Source organism: Pipistrellus hanaki, assembly GCF_964339955.1.
Source record: "Pipistrellus hanaki genome assembly, chromosome: 1".
Taxonomy (NCBI): Eukaryota; Metazoa; Chordata; class Mammalia; order Chiroptera; family Vespertilionidae; genus Pipistrellus; species Pipistrellus hanaki.
The window spans coordinates 153,252,953-153,278,378 of NC_140503.1; the positions used below are offsets into that span (position 1 = coordinate 153,252,953).

The window sequence follows — 25,426 nt, forward strand, 5'->3', positions numbered from 1 at the left end:
AAGTTGGGGGTGAGATCAGGCTGGCAGAGGAGGGCCATTTGGGATGAGATCAATCCAACAGGGAAAAGCAATTAGGGGTGAGATCAGGTTGGCAGGGGAGGGCAGTTGAGAAAAATATCAGGCTGGCAGAGGAGGGCAGTTAGGGGTGATCAAGCAGGCAGGCAGACAGGCAGAGAGGTTAGGGGCAATCAGGCAGGCAGGCAGAGGCATTTAAGGGTGACCAGGCAGTCAGGCAGGTGAGTGATTAGGAGCCTGTGGTCTCAGATTGCAAGAGGGATATTCCACAGGGATCAGACCTAAACTGGCAATTGGACATCTCCCAAGGGGTCCCTGATTGGAGAGGGTGCAGGCTGGGCTGAGGGAACCCCCCTGTCCGCTATCCCCCCTGAACAAATTTCATGCACTGGGCCGCTAGTTGTACTATATTTATTGTTCCAAAATACCATTAAGGCACCAAAATTTTATTTATTTTTTCATCTCCCATACTGAGTCAATTCTAGGTGGCAGAGCCATAAAGGATTTTGCAAAATATATTGATTTAAAGGAAGGAAAATAGAGTTATGTATTTTTAACAAGAAAGGAAGAATTTATAATCACAAGCTTTAGTGCCCAAGATGACAATTAATTTGAGAAATGTAAAAGCAGAAGGATTGCTAGTAATCATGGCATTTATGCCTTAGTAGGGGAATTGAATTCAGAAGTTGAGAAAATCACAATAAAGCACTGACCACATAAATCAGAATAAGAGGAGAGGGAAGGCCTTTGGAGAAATATAAAAGGACAACCAGGGGCCTAGACTTACAGGAATGCCAATGAAACTTACATAGGCTCCTAATTCTCTTACGGAGGGAAGGAGAGTTTTATCAGAAACTAAAAATTTGAAGTTTTTGTTATTAAGGTGTATTGCTTAATGTAATGGAAACAAAATACATAGGCATGGTAGTCCAATATCTTAACTAGAAATGTCCGTAAAAACATGTTTCAAAAACTTTGAGCCTTTTCAGTATATATCTTTCACTAGGGAGCTAAGTTTTATAAAATTTTTATTTACATTAATAGTCTTAGGGATAAAAAGGAAGACAGCAAACAGTGGACAGCTTACAGGCATATTTACCAAACCATTTAGCTTCTCCCAGTTTTCGCAAAGTAAATGCTGCTCCTTGAAATCACTTTCTGGCAAAAGAAATGTTGTCTTATAAAGTGTACCCTTGGGCCTTACCAAGATTTACATTAAGACCTGACAAAATTCTGTTTGCTTGCCAGTACATCAACTTAACTGACAGTGCACATGCAGATGTTGGCATGGATTGGAATAGAAAAGCCTGAAGGGGTAGAGGTAGAGCTACACAAAAGACAAAGCACTATTAGCAATATTTAAAAAAATATATTATATATTATAATTATAGTCCTAAAAGTGGGATTGTCAGTTAAGGAGCATGTAAATTTTAAAAGCAACCTCTGTGGTAATCACAAGCTACTTGGAAAAGGAGCAAAGGAATAATTTAGCAAAATAGAAATGATATGCAAAAACCAATGAATATTTGCAAAAATGTGCAACATTATTAACAATCAGAAAAGTAAAAATAAAATACTTCTCATTTCTCATTTTGGAACAAACAAAAAAGAGTACTACCATTAAATTATGGCAACTTCAGGTAAGAAAGTGGGAAAACAAAACTCTCTTATTGTATTGATAGAAGTAGAAATAGGTACATTATTTTCAGAGACTATTCTGTGAGTGGTTATTACATTTGAAAATTTACCTGCTCCTTCACCGACAATCCTACTTTTAGGACAATATATATATATATATATATATATATATATATATATATATATATATATATATATATATTCATCATAGCTGCTTTTAGGAGAAAATATATAAAACATTCAAAGTGTTCATCAACGCAAATAATTTGATAAATTATAGTAATTCATGGAATATTTTGAAGGTATCAAAATGATGTATAAACATGTATGCAAACCTGAAAGCTTTTATAACAGAAATTGAAAAGAGAAAGGCAAAAACAAAACAAAAACACATTTCATTAAAAAAAAAAAAAGTCAAAATGCCTATTCAATACAGGAAAAAGTCACAAAGCTATACCACAGAGGATGCTTTTAAAGGTAAAGTGGGTGGGTAGAGTGAGACAATTTAAAAATTATAGTGGAATTGCATTTTTTACTTCTATGCTCTAACAGAAAAATTTAAATATGTATATGCACTTTCAACCTTGGAAAGTAAATTTGAGAGTCAGACCTAACTAGGTGATACATGACGAGTAGGAGTCTTTGATCCATAGGACAAACCATACCTCCCACTCCCTTCACTTTATTATAGCACTGTGATGGTTAAAGTTATGTGTCAACTTGACTGAGCCATGGGGTGCCCAGATATCTGGTTACACATAATTTCTGGGTCTGTCTATTAGTGTATCTCTAAAAGAGATTAGGATTTGAATTGGTGGATTGACTGAAGCAGATGGCCCTCCCCAGTGTGGGTGGGTAAGCCTCAGAGGGTTGTAATAGAACAAAGTGGAGGCAGGTTGAATTGTCTCTGCCTGACTGATTGAGCTGGGACATTGGTCTCCTCCTGCCCTTGAACTGAAATTTACATCAGTGCTCCTGTTCTCAGGCCTTCAGGCTCGGACTAGAATTTGCACTATTGGCTTTCCTGAGTCTCCAGGTTATAGATTGCAGATTGTGGGACTTCTCAGCCACCATAAGCTTTTGAGCCAATTCCTTATAATAAATCTCATTGTGTGTGTGTGTGTGTGTGTTATAATATAGGTTATTGATACTTATCATTATATATAAAACTATGTATTATATTTGGATATATAATTTATAATATATATGTACTAGTACACACACACACACACATCTCCTATTGTTCCTATTTCTCCAGAAAACCTTCATACAACCACTTAATATCAAACTGTAATTGCTTTTTGTTTCCTGCATGGTCCTGGTCTGTTCACCTTTGTGCTTTTTTCTTTTTCTTTTTTTTTCTTTTTTTTTTTTTCAGGCTGTCTCTTCCCTCTCCTACTTATTCCTATCTCTCTTTCATTTAATTAAATCCTTACTTCTAGAAAGTCTTTGCGATCTGAATAGCCTCATCCCCTAGGTTACGCTTGGTCGACTTTCTGTTTTCTCATATTACCTTTTAACCTTGTACATCTTTCTCTGGGTAGTTTTATCCTGCATTTTACTGTCCAACTAGACCAATCCATCTCAGCATCCCCTGTGCCTAACATAGTTTCTGGTACTTAGCAGCCTTTGAATTAGAAATAAAAAAGTTTGTTGATTAAACGATGAGTGACTGAATAGATGGATTGGAATTGAGTGTAACTAATTAAAGGAAGAATTGGAGCAAGTCTGGCTTTCATCACGGATTAAATAACTATAAAAAAAAAGCAATTTAAAAACACATGCTCTGCCAACAGTGGGTATCTTTATAATAGTAGTCAATATATAAATGTATACATATATATTCTATAAATTAAAGTGAAAATTATAAAGAAGTTTCACTTTATATTTATAAAGATAGGTGTATGTACCCCCTGGGCATCTAAAAGTATCCTGTTTATAGTTTGCTTTGTGTTCTATAAGACCTGACATATTCTAACTCAACTTAAAATGCTCATGACTGCATAAGCAATATATGATTTTAGGGTTCTCCTTTTCTCTTTGGGAAATATCTAATCAAGACTAATTTTAAGACATCTATGAAGGTTATTGGGAAAAAATAGTTTTTTAAAAATCCCACTCAACCCCAGGCATTAAAAATGCATTGGCAGGGCTGCTGGAAATGATGTCTATGTTTTTTTTGTTTGTTTGTTTTGTTTGTGTGTGTGTGTGTGTGTGTGTGTGTGTGTGTGTGTGTTTAAATTTCCCACTGGTACAGAAAGAAGAGCAGTATTCACTGTGTGATAACTCACAGACCTAAAAGCTCTGTTTCCTAAAGATCCAAAAATGTGCCAGTGGTATCTGAGCTCCCAAGTGCAGGTAAAGTACTAAAGTGAATCATATATTTTTGAAGTTATTTGGGAAATGGATAGATGTAGCATTGCTACCTCTAAGCCCAGGTGTATGACAGTCAGGCCTCTTGGCATTTTCATAGACTCAAAACTGTTGAGTATTTTGTCTTGTTTTCCCCCAAGTTGTGTTCAGTCTGATTATTCATTTCTGTAATAAGGGCCTAACCCTGCTTTTAAGGTTTTGTACGTGTCAACATATTACCAAGCACTTACTGAAGCCTAAGTGAGCTCTTACCCTCTCTCTGCTGCTAGTTCATGACTTTTCATCCACTTTGGCATTTTCACTCAATGTAAAACTATGCTAGAGAGCTCTAGGAGGAAGAGGAAAGGTACAACCAGAAAAGTACTGTATATGGCCAGTGTGGTTCATGGGTTTGGAGCACAGAAGACCGGAATGACTTACATAAAACATTGTAATACTTGAAATTTGTTTTCTTCTCAATTTAAAAAAAAAGTAACTTGGTTCCCCTTACTTCATCCTCAGCTGTGGGAAGCAATGCCCTCCAATCTCTCAGCTGCTGGAAAGGCTGCTCTCAGCCAGGCCTTCACCTGCCACTTTCAGTATGTTCACCCTCCTGCCACCCTACACTCACCACCTTACCAACACAGTTTGCCTACAGTCTAAAGCCCAGATTGGCTCTGGATCCCTCAATGCCTGTCGTCATAAAAAATGCAAAACTTCCAGGTCAGTCCTCGTTTCTTACTGACTTGGAACTACAGATCTGAACAAGTTTCCCACTCCTCTCCAAATATCTACACCCTTCCACTCTGCTCAATGGAACTATCAGCACCATGAACCCTATATCTAGGGAGATCTTAAAATGTATTGCTGTGATGGGAATGATCTTAAAAGTGAAAGGGGATTAGAGATTCTAGGACCAATTCTGACATGTGGAGCTGGGGGCAGTCCCACACCAATAATTCTCAGACACCAGCCATATAGTCTACACTTCAATTCTGACATTATCTGTAGGAGATAGTGTCAGGTTTCATAGATTAAGGATTCAGAAGCCAATTGCAAATCCATGTTGTTACCTGAGCTTCTTACTGACTGGCTATAGATTGGAGATTCCAATGACCTTCTCCTTGGGTTCAATTAATTTGCTAGAGTGGTTCGCAGACCTCAGAGAAAGAATTTTCTTACTAAGTCCTTATAAAAGGATATAACTCAGAAACAGACAAATGAAGAGATGTAGAAGTAAAAGTATGGGGAAAGGCACGGAGCTTCCACGCTCTCTGTGGTGTGCTGCTCTCCTCACTCCTGCATGTGTATATGAACTTGGAAACTGTCAGATTGCGGTTCTATAGAGGCTCCATTACACAGGCATGAATGATTAAATCACTGGCCATCCATGATGGAACTCTCCAGCCCTTTCCCTTCCCAGGAGAGTGGGGGTAAGACTAAATGTTCCAATCCTCCAATCATGGCTGGTTTCCCTGCCAACCAGCTCTATTCTTAGGTTCAGTCCTAAAGTACCTCATTAACATAATAAAAGATGCCTTTATAACTCTCCTCATTTAGAAAAATCCAAGGGTTTTAGGAGCTCTGTGCCAGAAACAGGAGGAAGACCAAATAAATGTTTCTTATAAATCACAATATCACAGGGGTTCTATTAATAATGGCGGGGCACCTGGAAAAATTGAGACTTTCCAAACCAAGGCATATGGCCACTCTGCATATAATATGCTTCTCCTCTAGGGAAGCCTCATTACTTGTCTTCTTAAGTGCTGGTTATTTTTTCTCTTTTACAACTTTCTTACCACAGGGGCTGTTTAAAGAGTAGTCATCCTCATTTTCCCTTGAACTCCTTCTAGAGCCTTGTCTCTTTAAAGTCTTCTTGCTTTGAAGGTCAGGCTATCAGACTATATTTATAACCTGCTACTCAGTCTTACTGCAGTCATCTGCTGACTCTGTCACTCCTCTAGCGTTGCTTGAAGATTTCATTTGGCCCTCTGTCACTATCTCAAATACTAGTTTTATGGTTATTTTTGGTGATTTGATTATTCACATAGACATTCTATTCCCGTACTGGGTTTCTCAGTCTCTTGGCTTTCTCTTTTCCAAAGATGGTGTCTTTTCTCCTACCTTTGCCACCACTTCCAAGTCATATTCCCAATATCAACACTCACTTTACCATCTCAATTTCAAATGTGTCATCACAGTACCAACTTCATATTATTTCCAATCCAGCTCTGCCCTTTTGGTTCATGACTCTAGCTGTTCAGTTCTATCCACACCTACTGTTCATTGCTGATGCGATTCTCAATTTCCTTATGTCATCACTTTCCTCTTAGCTCAGATTTCATTGTCCCAGGGGTCTTTAGCTATCTTTCATCCGTGGTGATATCATTGAGTCTTATGACTTTAAATAAAAACTCTATGCTAATAATTACCAAATGTTTATCTCCATCTAGAACTCTCTCCTGAATACTCAACTCAGGCATGCATCAGCTTTCTTGGCTGGATACATAAAAAAATAATCTTTGCCTGGATAAATAATAAGCATTTTATATTAACTATCAAACCAAAGGCAAATTTTCATTTGGCTTCTCAAATCTGCTTTTCCCATAGTTTCTTTAATCTCAAAACAAGTAAATAGGCAACTTATTACAACTTGCTTTCAAAAACTTATATTTTGGATGTTAATAATTTTTAGTGCTCATACTAGACTTTACTGGGCTTTGCTATTAATTATTTTTTGAGAAGGATTTTTAATAACTTTTTAAAAGCAATTTATTTTTCATTGATCTATTTTCCAGATTTATGCATGATTGGATTGTAAAGTCTATCTTATTTAAATGTACATTTTTATGATCATGGTGGATTAATTTGTGGAGTTTCTTCCTTCAGGGAGGGTCTGCATTCTAGAGCTTCCAATACTAAGCATTTATTTTCATATGTTTACTTATTCTAGTCTCTTATGAAAGAAATGACAACTTAAAAAAAATGACAGCTTCATTCTTCCAACTACTTAAGCCAAACACTCTAGATTCATCTTTAACTCTGCTTTTTCATACCCCATATGCAATATTTTAGAAACTTTTGTTAAAGCTACCTTCAAAAGATATTCAAATTCAATTACTTCTCACCAATTACACCATAACCACTCTGGTCCACCCAGCATTGTGTCTTACATGGATTATAGCAATGGCCTCCTCACCGGTCTCCCTGCTTCCAGTCTTGGCTTTCATTTCAATCCTCCAGTCTTCCAGCTAGGATTAGAGCTGGCCCCATGGCTTGGATAGAGCCTTGATGCCCCAACTGAACTTTGGCAGCTCCCTTTTACCCACACTGTTCTGGGACTTAAGTAGATGAGTGATGTTGCAAATTGATCTTTCTGGTTGAATACTGCTGCTGCCACCACCACCCGTTTTCCTGTTATAGTACCCTTCAGAGTCCCTCTTCCTCTCCCTCTCCTCCTTGCATTTAACTACATAGTCTGAAGAATTATTTACTTAACATTGAAGTCCTCTAGGTAGGGCAGAAGTTATAATCCTACCAATCCTGCTTCTCTTTTTTCCCCTAGTAGCCTTTATTGCTGAAGTTCTGAAATAATTTGTTTCTCACACCTGAATTATAATAGCTTATCAGATAATAAATATTGCCCTCTTAATAACCAGAGACGTCTCTATTTCAGTGCTGTCCACAGATATATCATTCCTACTCAGATCCTTATCTATGACCTAGAATTTTCCTATTCTCAGAAATTACCTGCCTCATGTCCCAGTTTTTCCTAAAATAATCTGATAAACCAAATCTCCACCAATGTACTAATGTTAATAATTTAAAGTTATAATATTCTAAGATGTATTTGGGTTTTAACAGAGATTGATTTTCAATGGTACAATTTCAGAATTTCTGAGTCATCATATTGACCTCCTAATTGGTTTCCAGTTTTTACATCGACATCTTCTGTTTTTCTCAATACAACAGACACAATTTACCAAAATATTAATTAGATGATGTTATTATGTTCAACACTTCCTAAGTAAGTATCATGTATTACACAGAGTAAAAGTCCACTTAATATACAGTTCTGTACAGCATATGTTCTCAGGCTTTAGCATGCTATGAATCTTGTTAGAATGAAATTCACATTCAGAAGAGCTGAGATGAGACCTAAGAGTCTGCATTCCAACAAGTGATGTTGATGCAGGTAACTCCCAGGCCTATCCTATATAATAAAGAGGTAATATGCAAATTTACCCTCATACCCTCACAAGATGGCTGCTTATGACCAGGCTAACAGGAGGGTTAATGAGGATGACTAAATGACTGAACAAGAAGGCTGCATGGGGTGACCAGACTGACAGAGGGGGGGCAGTTAGGGGTGCCAGGCTGGCGGGGAGTGGCAGTTAGGGGCAGTCAGACTGGCATGCAGAGGCAGTGAGGGATGATCAGACCGGTTGGGGCAGGCAGGCAGGTGAGGGATTAGGAACCAGTGTTCCAGGATTGTGAGAGGGATGTCTGATTGCAGTCAGACATCCCCCAAGGGGTCCTGGATTGGAGAGATACCTCACCCCTCACCCCATCCCCCATGCACAAATTTTATGTACCAGTCCTCTAGTGCTGTAATAAAATCCTGTATGATTTGCCTTCTCCCTACCACCTCTCTGACTTTGTTACACTTCTGATATTATCCCTTATTCCTGAAGTTACACTGGCCTCTCTCATAGTTAGAATATTCAGACATGCCCCCACCCAGGACCTTTTCATTGGCTGACCCATCTGTCTGGAAACACTTCAACTTCACCAAGATTTCTCTCTCCTCTTCTCCCTCTCCCTCAATCCCTCTCTTCACCACCTGCTTCAAGTCTTTATTCCAGTGTCACTTCCTTAGTGAAGACTTCCCTTGTCATCTGATGTAACAAAACAGATCATCTTCTCCATGTCCCTCTCTCCTTCTCCTCCTCTGTTTTTCTCCTTAACACATATTACTACTAAAATGTAACATTTTATTTATCTTATTCATTGTATACTTTCTTCACTAAACTCTAAGAAGGCATTTTGTTTTCATTTATGTTCATGACAGTGACTAAAATAGTGGCTGACTCATAGTGGGTGCTCAATAAATAATTCTTTAATACATGCATTAAAAATTCAGTTATACTTTTCAAATCCCACTTTTATGCAAAACATCCTGGGAAGAAGGAAGCAAAAACAAGTTTGTTTTAGTTTATTTAGGCTAGCTTGATTTAGGTGCAAGTCTCCCAATAACAGCAAATCAGAACTCATTTACTTAACCCTCACTTAGATAGGTTTCTTCAGTAAGAGCAGAATAAAGATGTTGGAAAGAATCTGGACCTACCGTATCTTCAAATAAGAGAAAGTTAATGAGACTAGTAACACAATTAAGAACAAACAGAACCTGAGACATTAATTTGATATATAAAGTTATAATCAGATTGTGAGGATTGTTTTTCACAATGAGGCAGGCTTTCCTGGAAGGCAGTTACTATATACCGTATCTGCAAATTCATGGCCAAGAAACTGTAGAAGTTTGGTCTTCGGTGGAATATTGACCTCTGAGGTCCCTTCAGCCTGCACAAATTAGAAGGCAATGACAGAGAACAGGAAACTGCTATGTGGGATGTGCAAGGCTAGTTGCTTGAGGAAGAATCCACAATTGCATTTTATGTGTTCTCATGAGCTCCCACTGAGCTTTCACAGGTGAAAAGGTTATTGTTGGTTGGTAGGTTTTATTTTAATAGAAGCTGGGCAAGACCTTGCAAACTAAACCAAAATTCATTTTATTATTGCCTCTTCTCTGTCTAGTCAATTGTCACCTGTCTGTGATTTTGGTTGAAATATATATTAAAGCAAATTTCATGTTGATATTTTCCATTATGAATTTCAAAAGACATTCTTTAATACTCCTCTATAAATTAGAAAACTGAATAAATGTGATGTAATAAATACTGGGAGATTTGATTTGCCATTTTTAAATTCATAAGTCCTTTTTATTAGCAGACTATCAGGGAACAGAAATCATTCTCTACTTCTTTTATTGCATTATCTTTTTTGTTATGTGACAATTTTAAGTTAACCTTAGGACTATTAACTAATAATGTCTTGCAGTTGTAAAGTTTATATTCATTCTCAAGAAAACAAATTTATTTTTAATAGCAGACAATTTGAAAAAAATCTTTCAAAATCCATTTAGTATATTTATTGTAGGCTTAAATTCATTCATATCCTATGAGTTACTAGTAAACCCTAAAATGCCTACTCTCCCTTCTCCTTCAGATAACATAGATCCATTCATCCAAAATAGAAACACTGGGATCCAAACACTGGGATCCATACCTGGGCCCTGGGGACTAATATAAGAATGAGGGAGTTGGAGGTCATTGCTAATATTTTAAGGACATTCACTTCCTTAAAGGCAGAGCTTGGAAAGAGGTTTATGTCAGCAGCATCAGTTTCTTTAAATAATGATATCAATGTAGTGACTGCAAAAATCACCAGGCTGACTCTAGTGGACCACAGCAATAGCAGTAACAGACAAATAATGTCATCTGAACAGGCACAGAATAATGCTAAAATCCATGGCAGAATAACATTGATAGTCATCAAAACATTCTCCAACATAGTGTTTTTGAGTTTGCTTTTGGACAAGGAACTCAGACATGGGATCCAAATTATTCTGTGTGGAAGGTTAAAGAGAAAAAGTGTATGCCACTGTTGCTGCTGTTAGTGAGATCCATTCATGCATTCACTGACTTATTCATTTATTTGTTCATTCAATATTTTTTATTAACTATCAACCATTGTGATTTGTACTAGGCTAGCCACTGGAACAATCTTAAGCAAAAACCATGCAGTTCTCTCAAGGAGGTTGATGGGGTCTGAGAGAAAGTGTTATCTTTGTGTACATGTTTATAAACCACAGGCCAGAATAAAAATCAGCTCCCTGCTATCACCAACAAAGCAACACCCCTCCCCCTTTTTTTTTGTAAAATAACTTTTAAGTGATAGCTATATAAAAATAATATATAAATATTTTCACCTTTGGAAATAGAAACAGTCATTGGTAGGAATTTTGTCGACAAGATTAACTTTTACTCACAGATTGCTTCACATAATCATAAGTAAAGATAAACAAAAGCAAAAAAGAAAATACTAGTAGGTGTTTGAAAGGATTGAATAACCTGAATGGTATTTGGAATGGGATTTGTGAAAACATTTTAGTCTTCACGTTTATAAGTATCTAAGCCTGTTCTAAACAAAAATACAAGCTCCTCTTTTCTAGCTTTTGAATTCACTGATCCATTAGATCAGTGATTTTCAACGTTTTTCATCTCATTACACACAGAAGCTAATTACTAAAATGCTGTGGCACACCAAAAATACATTTTTTCCCATCTGACAAAAATATAGGTATGATTCTAATTCATTCACTCTGGTCAGCTATTATTGTGCTGGCTGTTGTCCATTTTTAATTTTTTAAAATTTGCTTACAATCTAAGAGAAATAAGGTCAGTGCCCCTGACTAAATAGTCAAGTATTTCATGTTTGGTTTTTTTTAAATCTGGTTGAAAATCGCTGCTTTAGACACACACTACAGAGAGTTTGAATTCCCTCTACTGGTACACTGTCCCTTCAAACTCTTCTTTAAATCAGCAGAAGGTATAATGCAACTGAAAACTCACATCAAAGTTAAAATAACTTAAAAAAAGAAATTGCTGAAGTTAGCAATTCTAATATGAGAGACAAAAGAGTAGACTATGAATAAAGAACTATAGCAAGTACCTTCTCAATGCCTGCTTGGGACTCCAGAACATTATTCTCTGATCCATTGCTTCGGTTGATCATCCGCCACATTTGGGAATACATGCTGTCCCTCTCGAAAGGATTCATTCCCTTCATACGCACATGCTCATACACTGCAGAGTCCAGGACCGTGCCATAAGGAATGTCTGTCTGCTTGGAAAGGTCCTGGAGAGACCTTAATTATTAGGGGAGAAGAGAGACACAAGAATATTTTCAAGTGGAAATAAAGTTAAAGGAAACAAAGAACAATATATGTGAACACAGATGCTAAATTGCTTTTCTTAGTTTGTTGTTTATTAACATTAAGATGAAATATATAAGGAGGATTGCTTTTAGGATGTATGGCAATATATAAATCATGAAAAGACAAAATTATTTCTTAAAGGAAGTTGAAAATTTTAGTGGTAAAGCAATGTGTGTGGTCTTTCTTTCTTTCTTTCTTTCTTTCTTTCTTTCTTTCTTTGTGAACCTGCATTACAAAACAATGAAATCTAGCAATCTTATCAAAGCAAAGAAACACTAAATTGCATTGCTAGATAATCATATAATCGAGTGTTTTTTTAAAAAAATCAATATATTTTAAAGCCTCAAGCCTATGTTCTTTTAGGTGACAAGGGTTAAATAATTTTTATAAAATAACTAGTGGCTCAGTGCACAAATTCATGTACAATGAAAGGAAAGTGATTAGAAAATATATATATATATATATATATATATATATATATATATTATTTTTTTAAATATATTTTATTGATTTTGTACAGAGAGGAAGGGAGAGAGATAGAGAGTTAGAAACATTGATGAGAGAGAGAGTCATCGATCAGCTGCCTCTTGCACACCCCTACTGGGGATATGCCCGCAACCAAGGTACATGCCCTTGACCAGAATCGAACCCGGGACCTTTCAGTCCCCAAGCCCACGCTCTATCCATTGAGCCAAACCGGTTTCGGCTAGAAAAAAATATTTTAATATCGCTATTCACTCTTTCTCTATAATAGAAATGTCAACCAAATTCATGATCAACAATGACAGATCAAAACACATGTGTGTGATTGGTGCCAGTGAAAGCTATATATATATAAACTTGCTTAATTAGAATTGCTTTTTTATTTAGCTAAACTTTTTCCAGCCCAGTGAAGAACTTCTCTTTCAGGTAATTGTCAGCATCACAGCAGTAAATATCAACATGAAGTATATTATTATTGTAGATCATACAGAGAGAACAAAGGATAAAGTATTTAATTGCAGCAGTGTTTGACTATATTCTGTACAGTGAAAAAAACCCAAAGTCATTTTCAAGGTCCACCATTTTTTATTTGTTTTCAGTAGGGTCAAGTTTCTAAGCTTTTTAAATCTCTGTTTTTAGCTAATGAAAAGAAAATAGCATTCCATTGAGTCTCCTATCTACCTATTCTAGGATTTCTGTGATGATCAAATAAGATAAGGCATGGGAAAACACTTCACAGCCATTTGGTTAAAGTGTGAAATGTTTGCACCTGGCTATAAAGCAAGTCGTGTTCCTGGGCTGAAGAAACTGCAAGGAGGCTAGATGCTAGAGAGAGGAAGCCAGGCGTTGCTATGTAACGTCATTACCCAGAGCCCACAGCCACCATTTCTGGGCTTGGCTGAGCTGAACTGTGGGCTGCATTTTGCACCATGGGGTCTCATCAGTGCAGGCTGTGATTTGGTGGGCTGTCACTCTAGGATGTTGGCAGGCCTGTATCCCACTTGGGGGGAAGCTGAGTGCTGCTTTGTGGGCACCAGGTTCATGGTGCCATTTCTCTGTAAATGGCCAGTGCACACCAAGGCAGCTCCTGTGTTGAGCATCTGCCCCCTAGTAGTCAGTACACATCATAGTGATCGATCAGATGGTCAGACACTAAACCTATTAGCTTTTTATATATACAGATTACATTGCGCACAAACAACATGTTTTAGGGGCAAGTGTATACTTAAAAATTAGTTTCTTGATAGTCATTACTTATCAAATGGCTACTGAATACATCCCCAAGCAATTGACATACATTATACATTACACCAATGCTTCATGTTCAGAACTATTTTACCCATTTTACAGATGAGGAAACTTAAGTTGTGGGGGAAAAAGGACTTGCTCAAAGTGGCACACTTCAATGAAAGATAGAGATAAGATTCAAATGTAGACTTGACTGGTACCAAAGGCCATAGTATTTCTACATTAAAATTCTGACTCTTATTTCTATACTTATTTTGCTATATTATTGGTTTTAAGTGTGTGTGTGTGTGATAGAGAAACACACACACACACACACACACACACACACACACACACGAGGCTTCTATTTGTATTCAAATGGAATAAAGTCCATGTTTCTGAAAAGCTAACTATGACCTTAGCATTCTTTTTTACAGAGCAATGTGAAATTATTCAGGATTTTCAAATCAATCTTTGAGTTACAGATGGTATCTACTTTCCCGAATTATCTCTAAATTGATGATCAATTTCCTTATACTTGAGTTTCAGAGCCACTCTATACCTTCTTAGAGAACCAATTACCACGCTTCTGGAACTCATTGACTGTGTATAGGTGCCCAACTCTAATGACTGTCATTTGAGAAAGAACATGTGTCTTTGGCACACTGCTCAAAATTAGGTGCTGGCATGTTTCAGACTCACTCTTCTGAGAATGGGAACAGATTTTTTGAAACACTGTACCACATTTTGAACAAGAATAAATACCCACAGCTCTCCAACCATGAGCCATGAATCTCATGTTATGTATACCTCTGACCTTTGAGTCTGTTTCTAGATGGAGTTTGCTAATGATTTCCTGGGGGTCTTTGCAACCAACAACAACCAGCTTTGAGCAAGGGTATTGGGAATACACTTGCAGGTCACCAGTTTCCATCATGTGCAAAATTGTGTTGCAAACAATCAATTATGTGGTGTTTGTTAGAGGATTTATACCAATTTCTAATAGTAATGTCTAGCAAAATTTAATTTGCATTCTACTGTGTATGTTTTTTTTTATGTTGTTGATGTATATCATTTACTATATGAAACCAGCATGATAATTCCTTTTAGTTTCACACTTTTGCTGCATGAAACAATGCATGTAAAAACTGCTTTTGAAGGGACTAATTTTCTAAGATAGTCTATAACTACTGATATGCGGTTTATAAAAAATAAAGTGACAGTATGAATGAACAATTGAAGGCAAAAACAGATACATAAGTGAGCTACATGTTGCTAGGGTACAACTCTTTCTCTCTCTCCCCACTCCCCCACATCGTTTCTCTCTCTGAAATCAATAAATCAAACTAAAACAAACAAACAAACAAAAACAAAAAAAACGAACAACAACCACACAGGCTAGGACTGGCCACTAGCTGCTTAGTGGTTCCAACAATCAATCTTGATTATACCTCTCAGGCTTCAATTTGATTATGCTGAGATCATAGTTTATGGGTGAACATTTTTTATTCTGATGTTTAAATATATAACTGGTTTGCCCAAGTAGTCATAATCTGTATATGTATGCATTTATGTATGGTTAAATGACCGTCCTACTGACTGGTAGGTATGATGCGTACTGACCACCAGTGACTAGGCAGCGGCAGTTGTCAGGTGATGCACCTGGAACCAGAGAGGAAGGAGCCCGTTTCCAGAGTTTGTCAACCAAGAATCGCCCTCTTGCAATCCGGAACCCATCAGGGGATGTCGGAGAGGTGGTTTTGGCCAGATCACCACGGGCTAGGCCAAAGAACCCCACATGCTGGAGGGACTCTGCTCACTTTGCAGATGCCCTTCAAGCCGTGACACCATCCCAAGTACAGCCAGCAGACCAGGAGGGACCTCGGGAGTTTGGCTCCAGGGCATGTCCAGCCTGTCTTGTCCAGTCCCACTCCTCTGGCTACCTTCTAATTAATTTCCTTTCAATGTGCATGAATCAGTACACTGAGGCACTAGTTGTTAAATAAATTAACACCCCTAATAGCTTTCCATGAAAAAAAAATTAAATCAAATGTTGGGATTTTTTATATAATCAGTGTTTCTTTTTTCTTTTTTAAAAATATATTTTTATTGATTTTTTACAGAGAGGAAGGGAGAGGGATAGAAAGTTAGAAACATCGATGAGAGAAAAACATTGATTAGCTGCCTCCTGCACACCCCCCACTCGGGATGTGCCTGCAACCAAGGTACATGCCCTTGACCGGAATTGAACCCAGGACCCTTCAACCTGCAGGCCGATGCTCTATCCACTGAGCCAAACCGGTTTGGGCATAATCAGTGTTTCTTAATAACATAACATCACCTTAAATAATAGTTTTACAACTTGATGTATAATCTATATTAGTAAAAGGGTAATATGCTAATTAGACCGGATGTCTTCCAGAAGTCCTTACTGACAAAGCCTGGGCTGGAGGGGAGCCAGCCAGAGTCCTAGGTGCCTGTGGGCAGCAGAAGGAGGGAAGCAGCCTGGGTCCTGGGTGCTGGAGGGAAGGGGGAAGGAATGCCTACTATGGCATGAATTTTTGAGCATCAGGCCTCTAGTACTCTTAAAATACAAAGAGTTTAGTTGATAAAACTGCTTTGTACACAATAAATTTTTAAAGGAATATCTTAATATATTGGCTATGTGAAGAGCTTGATTCCAAAGAAGGCAGTTTATTTTCCAATTTAGAATAGCAGGGCATTTTGTAACTTAAAACAAAGGCATGTTCCCTCTAGCTTCATTTCTGATATCAAGTCAGCTTACAAATTTGCCTTGAGATATACTTGCAATAAAAATTATAGGCTGTCTGATTCAGTGTCATTTCATTATAGTACACCAAGATAGCAACAAAGGTGACAACTATAAAATGAGGCAAAATGAACTGAACTCAAATAGCTTATTACAGCAAGAAAAGACTGTTTTAGGAGCCCAACACGAGAGTGCCTATTTTAAGTGGTCATTTTGCATTTTCATGCTAATAAGATTTTAGAACAAGATCAGTAGAAATGTTGTGGCCTTGTGACCCCCTGAAAGAAATCGAGTGGGTTATTCCAGAACTGGTATTCCTCAGAAATATCTGAAGGTCAACTCTGAGTATATATTATTTAGACATGCCAAGTCATTCTGTTAAAATGCAAAACTATTCTAAGATGATTAATAAGTACCTAACCTATAAATTAATTTATCATAGAAAATTCTGACATTTCCTTTTAAACAACTGGCAATGTTTACCCAGCCTTAGAAGAAATGGGAGAATCTGGAGCATTCTAGAAAAGAGTTAACTGTGGATATACTCATTCTAGAATATTCCATTTCTCCACCTAACCACACAAATCCAAGATATACTCACATAAAACTCAATGAACTATATTATTCTTTGCATCTATTGAATCTGAGCACCCCTCTCCCAAACCTGCACTCCCAGTCATGCACATAGAGCTAAAAGTGGATATCTCTGGCTATGCATGATGAAGGATAAAAGAAAGCAAATGCTTTGCCACTCTAATCAGCCTCTCATTTTACTGAAATTCTTCTTTTATTCCTCTTAGTGGTGTCCTATGTGACTAGCAGCCTGGGCACTGAGCGATACTGAGAGCTGATAGGTAGGTGATACTTTGTGAACACTACATATAATGAGACACCGTGTTAGGGCACTTCTGTAAATTTTAGGAATTTGAGTGGATCTGACCCAATTACAAACTTTTGCCATGAGAAACTCTTTCTACTTAAAACCTGTTAAGCATTGAAAATTATGATGGTCTGATATTAGACATACCTGATCTCAACAAGGTTTGACACTGAGTACACTTAAAAAAATGTATTTTTCTTTTTCTTTCTCGTCATTTCATTTTTAAGCTGCACTTGTTAGTTCAGTTTATAAAGACAAATACCATATGATTTCACTCATATGTGGAATTTGATGATAGTGAGTACATTTTAAAGTTAAGAAGATCTATTATTTGTGAGCCTTGTGATATTATGTATGCCTGCTCACCTTCCTGTCCTCATCTATAAATGGAGAGAATAACAGTATCCTTTTCAGGGAGTGATGATGAGAAGACCTGTTGCATCAGTATTTGATGAAGTTATCTAATGTGTGTGTGTGTTTTAAAAAATCTTTATTGTTTAAAGTATTACATAGGTCCTCCTCTTTCCCACCCCAGGCCCTCACCACCCCATTGTGTCCACAGTTTATGCATATATGCATACAAATTCATTGGTTGATTTCTTCCCATGCACCCTCCCCTGTCTTCCCTCTGAGGTTCATTAGATTCCACGTATGAGTGAGATCATGTGATACTTATCTTTCTCTGACTGATTTATTTTACTCAGCATAATGCTCTCCAGGCCCATCCCATCTTGCTTCTGGTGCCCAGTGCTGTTCATTAGTTGCATACTGCATTAAGAGTTCTTTTTTTTTTCTTTTTTTATTGCTGCTCAGTATTCCACTATGTAAATGCACCACAGCTTTTTTTATTCTTTCATCTGCTGATGAGCACTTCCAAGTCTTAGCTATTGTAAATTGTGCTGTTATGTAAATTAGAGTGTATATATTTATTCTTTCTGATGAACGTTTCAGGTTTCTTAGGATGCATTCCTAGAAGTGGGATTACTGGGTCAAATGGGAGTTCCATTTTTTTTTTATTTTTTTTTTAGGAAACTCCATAATGTTTTCCACAGTGGCTGCACCAGTCTTCATTCCTACCATCAGTGCATCAGGGTTCCTTTTCTACACAACCTCACCAACACTTGTCATTGATTTGTTGATGATAGCAATTCTGACAAGTGTGAGGTCATTTTTATTTACATCTTTTTGATGATTAGTGATTTTTGAACATTTTTACATATGTCTCTTGGCTTTCTGTATATCCCCTTTGGAGAAGTGTCTATTTAGGCCCTTTATCTATTTTTTAATTGGATTGTTTGTCTGCCTTTTGTTAAGTTGTATGAGTTTCCTATATGCATTTTAGAGATTAACCCCTTTTCAGGTGTATCACTGGCAAATATGTTCTTCCATGTAGTGGGCTCTCTTGTTGTTTTGTTGATGGTTTCTTTTGTGTGCAGAAGCGTTTTATTTTTATGTGGTCCCATTTATTTATTTTCTCCTTGGTTTCCATTGGTTACCTATTATTTTTATATGGCGACTAGAGCCCGATGCATGAAATTCATGCAATAGTAGGCCTTCCTTGCCCCGGCTGCCAGCCACCAGCTTCCCTCTGGCGCGTAGGACCCAGGCTTCCCTCTGGCTGCCAGTAGGCACTGGGATCCCAGCTTCCCTTGCAGCCTCAGCTTCGTCTAGAAGGTCATCCGGAAGGACTTCCAGACTAATTAGCATAATATGCTTTTATTATTATAGATTACTATTATAGCAAATTCTTTCCTTATAATTCCCTATGTAATTATTTCTAATGTATGTATGTGGATAACCCCTTATAAAAATTGTTGAAGAGGTGATTTATGAATTGAAGTCAATTTAATGTCTCATTTCCTTTCCAAGCACAAGATGATATGATACTAAATGGTCATAACTTTCTTTATAGCACTCTTTGGGACATTTATATGACTTCGAGTTAATGAAATTTATGTTATAATTAATGTGTTGATAAAAATAAATTTCTAAAATTTTCATCTACCGGTAGTTAAAAATCTAATGCAAACTAGTATCCCCTCTTCAGTGAACTTTCACTCATATTTTCACCTAGTTTCCTTTAACAAGAGGATAGATCTTACCAATATAAACTTTAAAATAACTTTCATAAACCTCTTTCCCGCATCGTCCCTCTCTCCCCATCTCTCTCTCTCTCCCTTCCCTCTCTCCTTCCACCCTCCCTCCCTCCCCCCTCTCCTCCCTTCTTCCCTCTCTCCTTTTTTCTGTCCTTCTGACTTGGCTCAGGATTTTCCCCTCACACTCTCTCTCCAGTTTCCTACTCTGGATGCATATTTCAGTATCTGCCAAAGGACATATGTTGTTGTAGCTCCAGAGCCCTTTAACAACCACATAAAAAGCCTGCCTGGTGCCCAGTGCTGTTCATTAGTTGCAGCAGCTAAGAGCTGTCATAGGCACAGTACAAAGGAGGTTTTACAGCACAAAAGAGTGTTCCACAATTTAAAACCTAAAAGAACAGTTAATATGATGGCAGAATGAGAATTAGTGTCACTGAGACTCAAGAAGCATGCAAAAGTGTTGGAAAATGAGGTGGACGGGTAAGGTAGGCCAGACCCTGAGAGGGACTGCCCAGTAGGCCTGCCCAGTGGCAACTGCTTATTGTCTAAAAAAATGGGTTTTGAAAATGTAATGTTATGCTTTTCAGTCCCTGGACAAATTATTTAAACGTCTTCAAATTGCAATTTCTTTCCACATGAAACAGGGGAAAGTAATGTTTTGATAAGGTATCTGGATATTTGAAGTAGATATTATAAGTAAGCCACTTAGCTTAGTATTTAGCTCTCTGTAAGTGCTCAATGACAGGCAGCTGCATTTATTAAATGTATTATTATTACTATTATTTTATTCTCTTTGTTTTATTGTTATCATTACTATTACTTTCTTCTCTATGGTTTCTGGATTTGCCATGTCCTTATTTTCCCGCAAATTTCTAAGATGCATTCCCATAGAATCCCTCTTCCTTACCAATGGCCTTTCTCATGCCCCCACCCTATCTAATCTCTCATCAAGTTCTGCACATGCTACCAGGTTGCAAATCTGTCACTACCTTTACTTTTCATTGCCAATAGTCTCGCAATGTCTACCTAGAAAGTTATTTCAAAGCCCTTTCTCCACCTGTATTCTCACCCACCTCTAATCCATCTTCCCTGAACCACAGGTAAAATGCTCTTTCTAATATGCAATTCTGATCCTATCCCTGATGTATTGAAATATTTCCTCTATGCCTCACTGCCCTCAGATAATAGTTCAACCTCCTTAGCACTCAAAATCCTCTAAAACTTTGGCCCAATATATATATATTTTTCTTTCTCAGAAACAAACCATTGCCTCATTTGTATTCACATTTTAGGATAGACGGACCATTTCATCATTCCTTGCTTTTTTGCAGCAACATGTCTTTGTAGGTGTTTTCTCAGCATAAGGTGTTTCCTTAACTACTTGGTGAATTCTTTGCTTCAAGGTCAAATTCCACTGCCTCTTCATTATTCTTCTAATACTTAGAATATGTTCACATTTCAACATTGTGTTTTGAAATTTTACTTCCTTGTCTGCCTAACTAGAAGATATTTGCTGATTCTCATAATTATTATTCATCTTTGAAACTAGCCCAGAATCTGGAGAAAATAGTGAACAACCAATGAGGCTCATATTGGAAATACTAGTGGCCTGGTGCACAAAATTCTTCCATGGAGTGGGGGGTTGTCCTTCAGTAGGGCCTGCACCCTCTCCAATCTGGGACCTTATGGGATCGGGCCTAAATCAGCAGTCGGACATCCCTCCTGCAATCTGGGACTGCTGGCTCCTAACCACTCACCCACCTGCCTGCCTGAGTGCCCCTAACCACTCTGTCTCCTGGCCTGCTCATCCCCAACTGCCCCCCCCCCCTTTCTGGCCTGCTCATCCCCAACTGCCCCCCCCCCCCTGCTGGCCTGGTCACCCCCAACTGCCCCCCTGCCAGCCTGCTCACCACCAACTGCGCCCTCGCCCCCCCCCCCCCGGCTGGCCTGGTCACCCCCAACTGCCCCCCACTGATGGCCTGCTTGCCCCCAACTGTTCCACCCTCACTGGCCTGATCACCTCCAACAGTCCCCCCCAACCAACCTGATCACCCACAACTGCTGTCCCATCTTGTCTGATCATTCACAACTACCCTCCCTTCTTGGGCCCTAACCACATCTACCTCTGCCCTGCCACCATGGAGTTGTCTGGAAGAATGTCCAGAAGGTATCCTGAAAGGTCTCCCAGTCTAATTAGCATATAACCTTTTTATTGGTATAGATAGAGGCCTGGTGCATGAGTGGGGGCCAGCTGGTTTGCCCTGAAGGGTGTCCCAAATCAGGATAGGTGTTTCCTTGGAGGGTGGGGAGGCCTGGGCAAGGGGCCTGTGATGGTTTGCAGGCCAGCCACACCCCCATTGGGGTGGGGGTCCTCCCTGGGGATGGTGCCAGCCTGAGCGATGAGCTAGGGCAGTTTGGAGTCCAGCCAGGCCACCATGGGGTGAGGGTCCCCTCTGGGGGGGGGGAGGGGGGGTGTGGCCAGCCTGGGTAAGAGGCTGAGGGCTGTTTTCAGGCTGGCCACACCCCATTCATGGTAGGGGTCCCCACTGGGGTGCCTGGCCAGCCTAGGTGAAGGACTGATGGCTGTTTGCAGGCTAGCTATGCCCCTCCTCCCCAGAAGGAACTCTCACCCCATGGGAGTGTGATCAGCCTGGGTGAGGGACTGAGGGCCATTTGCAGGCTCCTCCTTCAGTGGCTGGCCTAGGTGATGGTGACCCAAGCCTCCCACATGTCCAGGCTGGCTCTATGGCCACCACCCTTAGGCCCCTCCTTCGGTGGCTGGTCCGGGCAGTTGGGAAAGTTGACTTCCTACATTGCCAGGGGTAACTCAAGCCTCCCACTCGCTCTGGCTGGCTCTGTGGCTGCTGCCATCTTTGTCCCACTAATTTGCATACTCACTCCTGATTGGCTGGTGGGCATTACAAAGTGACGGTCAATTTACATATTTACCTTTCATTAGTGTAGATACTGTCATCTTGGAAAGCCTGTGTTCCCATTAGACTAGTATTGCATAAAAATGGGATTTTACTATATATTATCAGGCATTTTGTGGATGACTAATCATGGCCAGGAATATTGTATAGTTAATTACAAAAAACAAAACACATTTTTTTAAAAGGGAGTTTGGATATTTTTTCTGTAACAAAATAAGTTGTATAGCTTTATCAGACTTCTGGTGAAAACATTTTCACCTCTTATGTAAAATAAATTAAGAGGCAGGACAAAAACAAACAACCAAACAAATAGGACTAAAACAAAATATTGGAAAAGCTGAAGTTATAGTCCATGATTCTAGTAGACAAAGTGAAATGCCTATTCTGGTAAGGAATACTCATCTAACAGCAGACTAGTGACTGGTTGATGAGTGACTTTTGGCTGAAGTGTTAGAAAGTAAAGGAGGAAGAAAATTGTTCAACTAACTCTGTTAACTGAAGTGATTAAAAATTCAAAAGAAATCATGGTTTTAGCAGCTAAGGAAGAAATAAGCACTAGGATAAGGAAAAGATAGACATCTTTGATAACACTGAGTGTTAGTACAGAAAATTAAGTTTTATGATTTTTTTTCTTTCAAGGGTTGATGTATTTAAATAAAGAGGAGGAAGGAGAATATGTATGCTCTACTTATAAAACAACAAAGTACCATTTTTTTACTGATAGCATGGCCAATGGCCCTACACTCCTCACATACAAGTTTGTAAAGGAGGTCTGATGAAATAGAAGGGTATCAAGGGTAAAGAAGGGGTAAACAGGACTCTAACTCTGATTTTGTTCTCAGTGAAAATGGAGTGTAGTTATTCACCACCTCTAACACAATATTTCTCTATTTTTTTTTCACTTTCATCCTTTAGCATTCTTCTTGTTGAGTTAAACACTGAATTCTTTCAGGGCTCACCCACAGCATCTGTTGCTCACTGTGTTACATTGTTATTAATGAAGCCATATTTTTTTTTCTTCTATAGCAATTTTTGCATAATTTATAGATCTTATAAGTAGGTCATGGTAGTCTTATAAAAGACCTGAATATATCTTACACTGCTAGGTGACTTGGTCATTTTCTTTTTAAACACCAATGCTAATGCTACATTCCAAGTTTATAACTGACAGATGACTCATTCTAAAACTGCCTTCACCCTCAATTTTTGATCTATCATACATACACATACACATAGACTGCCTTTTTGCATCTCTGAGTGAAATGTCACATATTTGTCCCTCTTAAACTTCATCTCACTTCTAATTACCTTGTTTAATTTGTCAAGGTCCTTATGAATTCTTACAGTGTCGTTCTAGTCAATAATTGCCCTTACTCAACATATAGTAATCTGCATATTTAATAACCTTACTCCCTATTCCATACTTCTAATCAACACTAAAATGTTAATTAGAATCAGGGCAAGCACTGACTTATGGGGGGAAAAAAACACACAACACCTTATTCAATATACCCTCGAAGGCTGACTTCGAGTCATTGATTGTTACCTCACATATGGCCCACTAACAAGCTGTGATACAATAATACATAATAATTAGCACATGAAGCAATGACCTAAATAAAATACAGTTGGATTCAAGTGAGGAGTCAATAGCAATTTGTAATTTTTTTTTCTACAAGATCTTTTAAGGAGATTAAAGCATCAATCATATTATCAGATGATTTTCAGTGGACAGAAATGACTACAGAGAAAGAAGTTACCAGGAATAACAGTAGAACTAATTCAATAGCCCATTCAAAGGCTCAGTGAAACATTACTGTCAAAGTAAGGTGGCTGGTCATTGTTTCAGTGAAGCTTCTAATTAATTTAACTAAAAACAAAAACCCTGGCTCTTCATAAAGAACAGGGGACCAAGTTTCTGTTGATAACTTAGTTTCCCAAATACAAAGATATTTTCCCTCTTTCCAGTACAGTAGGTCTGTAGATTTCTCAAAAAAGAAAAGATTTTTTTTTAAAATATATTTTATTGATTTTATACAGAGAGGAAGGGAGAGAGATAGAGAGTTAGAAACATCGATGAGAGAGAGTCATCGATCAGCTGCCCCCTGCACACCCCCTACTGGGGATATGCTCGCAACCAAGGTACATGCCCTTGACCGGAATCGAACCCGGGACCCTTCAGTCCCCAAGCCGATGCTCTATCCATTGAGCCAAACCGGTCCCGGCAAGAAAAGATTTTTTAAAGTAATCGTTCAGATAAATTATCCTCTATTCCTAAATATTCCCCTCCCTCCCTCCCTCCCTCCCTCCCTCCCTCCCTCCCTCCCTCCCTCCCTCCCTCCCTCCCTCTCTCCCTTTCTTTCTTTCTTTCTTTCTTTCTTTCTTTCTTTCTTTCTTTCTTTCTTTCTTTCTTTCTTTCTTTCTTTCTTTCTTTCTTTCTTTCTTTCTTTCTTTCTTCTTTCTTTCTTTCTTTTTCTTTTTGAGGGCTTTCAACTAAAAGTAGTCCAAATTGCATGTCCTGAAACCTGGAGTCAGGTCTTATGAACTGCCACTCAGATTCTACATGTCCAAGCTATTTTACAAATGTGCACCCTGCCCTTCCTTCAGCAGCAAATCTTGAGAGGTCTGCAGCATCGCTCTCAGAAAATGACAATCTTAATGGGAAAAAGCAGCCCAGCCAGCTGGCTGCGGATGACCTGGGGCAGCTGGTGATTTCCTACCTTGCCCTTAGGTTAAAAGATTAGGTTGTGGGACACAGTAGGGGGTTGTGTAGGGAGTGTATGTGTACAGGAGTGGAGGAGAAATCCATTAAACACAAATTGACTATCTTTAGGTGGTGAGCTTGTGGAGGAACTGCGAGGATTAGAAAACAGATGAGGTCCAGCAGGCACTTAGGGGACGGTGGAGGTCAGCACACCAAGATTGCTGGCATGAAGGAGAAGGCAGGAAAGAAAGGTGGGGCTAGAAAAACATAAA

At 38.5% G+C, this 25,426-nt stretch overlaps 2 protein-coding genes across 2 annotated transcripts in view; both read right to left on the minus strand.

Moving 5' to 3' along the window:
- Window positions 1-25,426, minus strand: part of LOC311629289 (SAP domain-containing ribonucleoprotein-like) — a 406,030-nt gene that overhangs the window by 351,522 nt on the left and 29,082 nt on the right.
- The window catches only part of GRID2 (glutamate ionotropic receptor delta type subunit 2), a 1,250,164-nt gene that overhangs the window by 206,132 nt on the left and 1,018,606 nt on the right, over window positions 1-25,426 (minus strand). Inside the window, exon 13 of the mRNA XM_084897107.1 lies at window positions 11,797-11,992. Coding sequence (XP_084753233.1) covers window positions 11,797-11,992 — 196 coding nt within the window. The remainder of the gene's footprint in view (window positions 1-11,796; window positions 11,993-25,426) is intronic.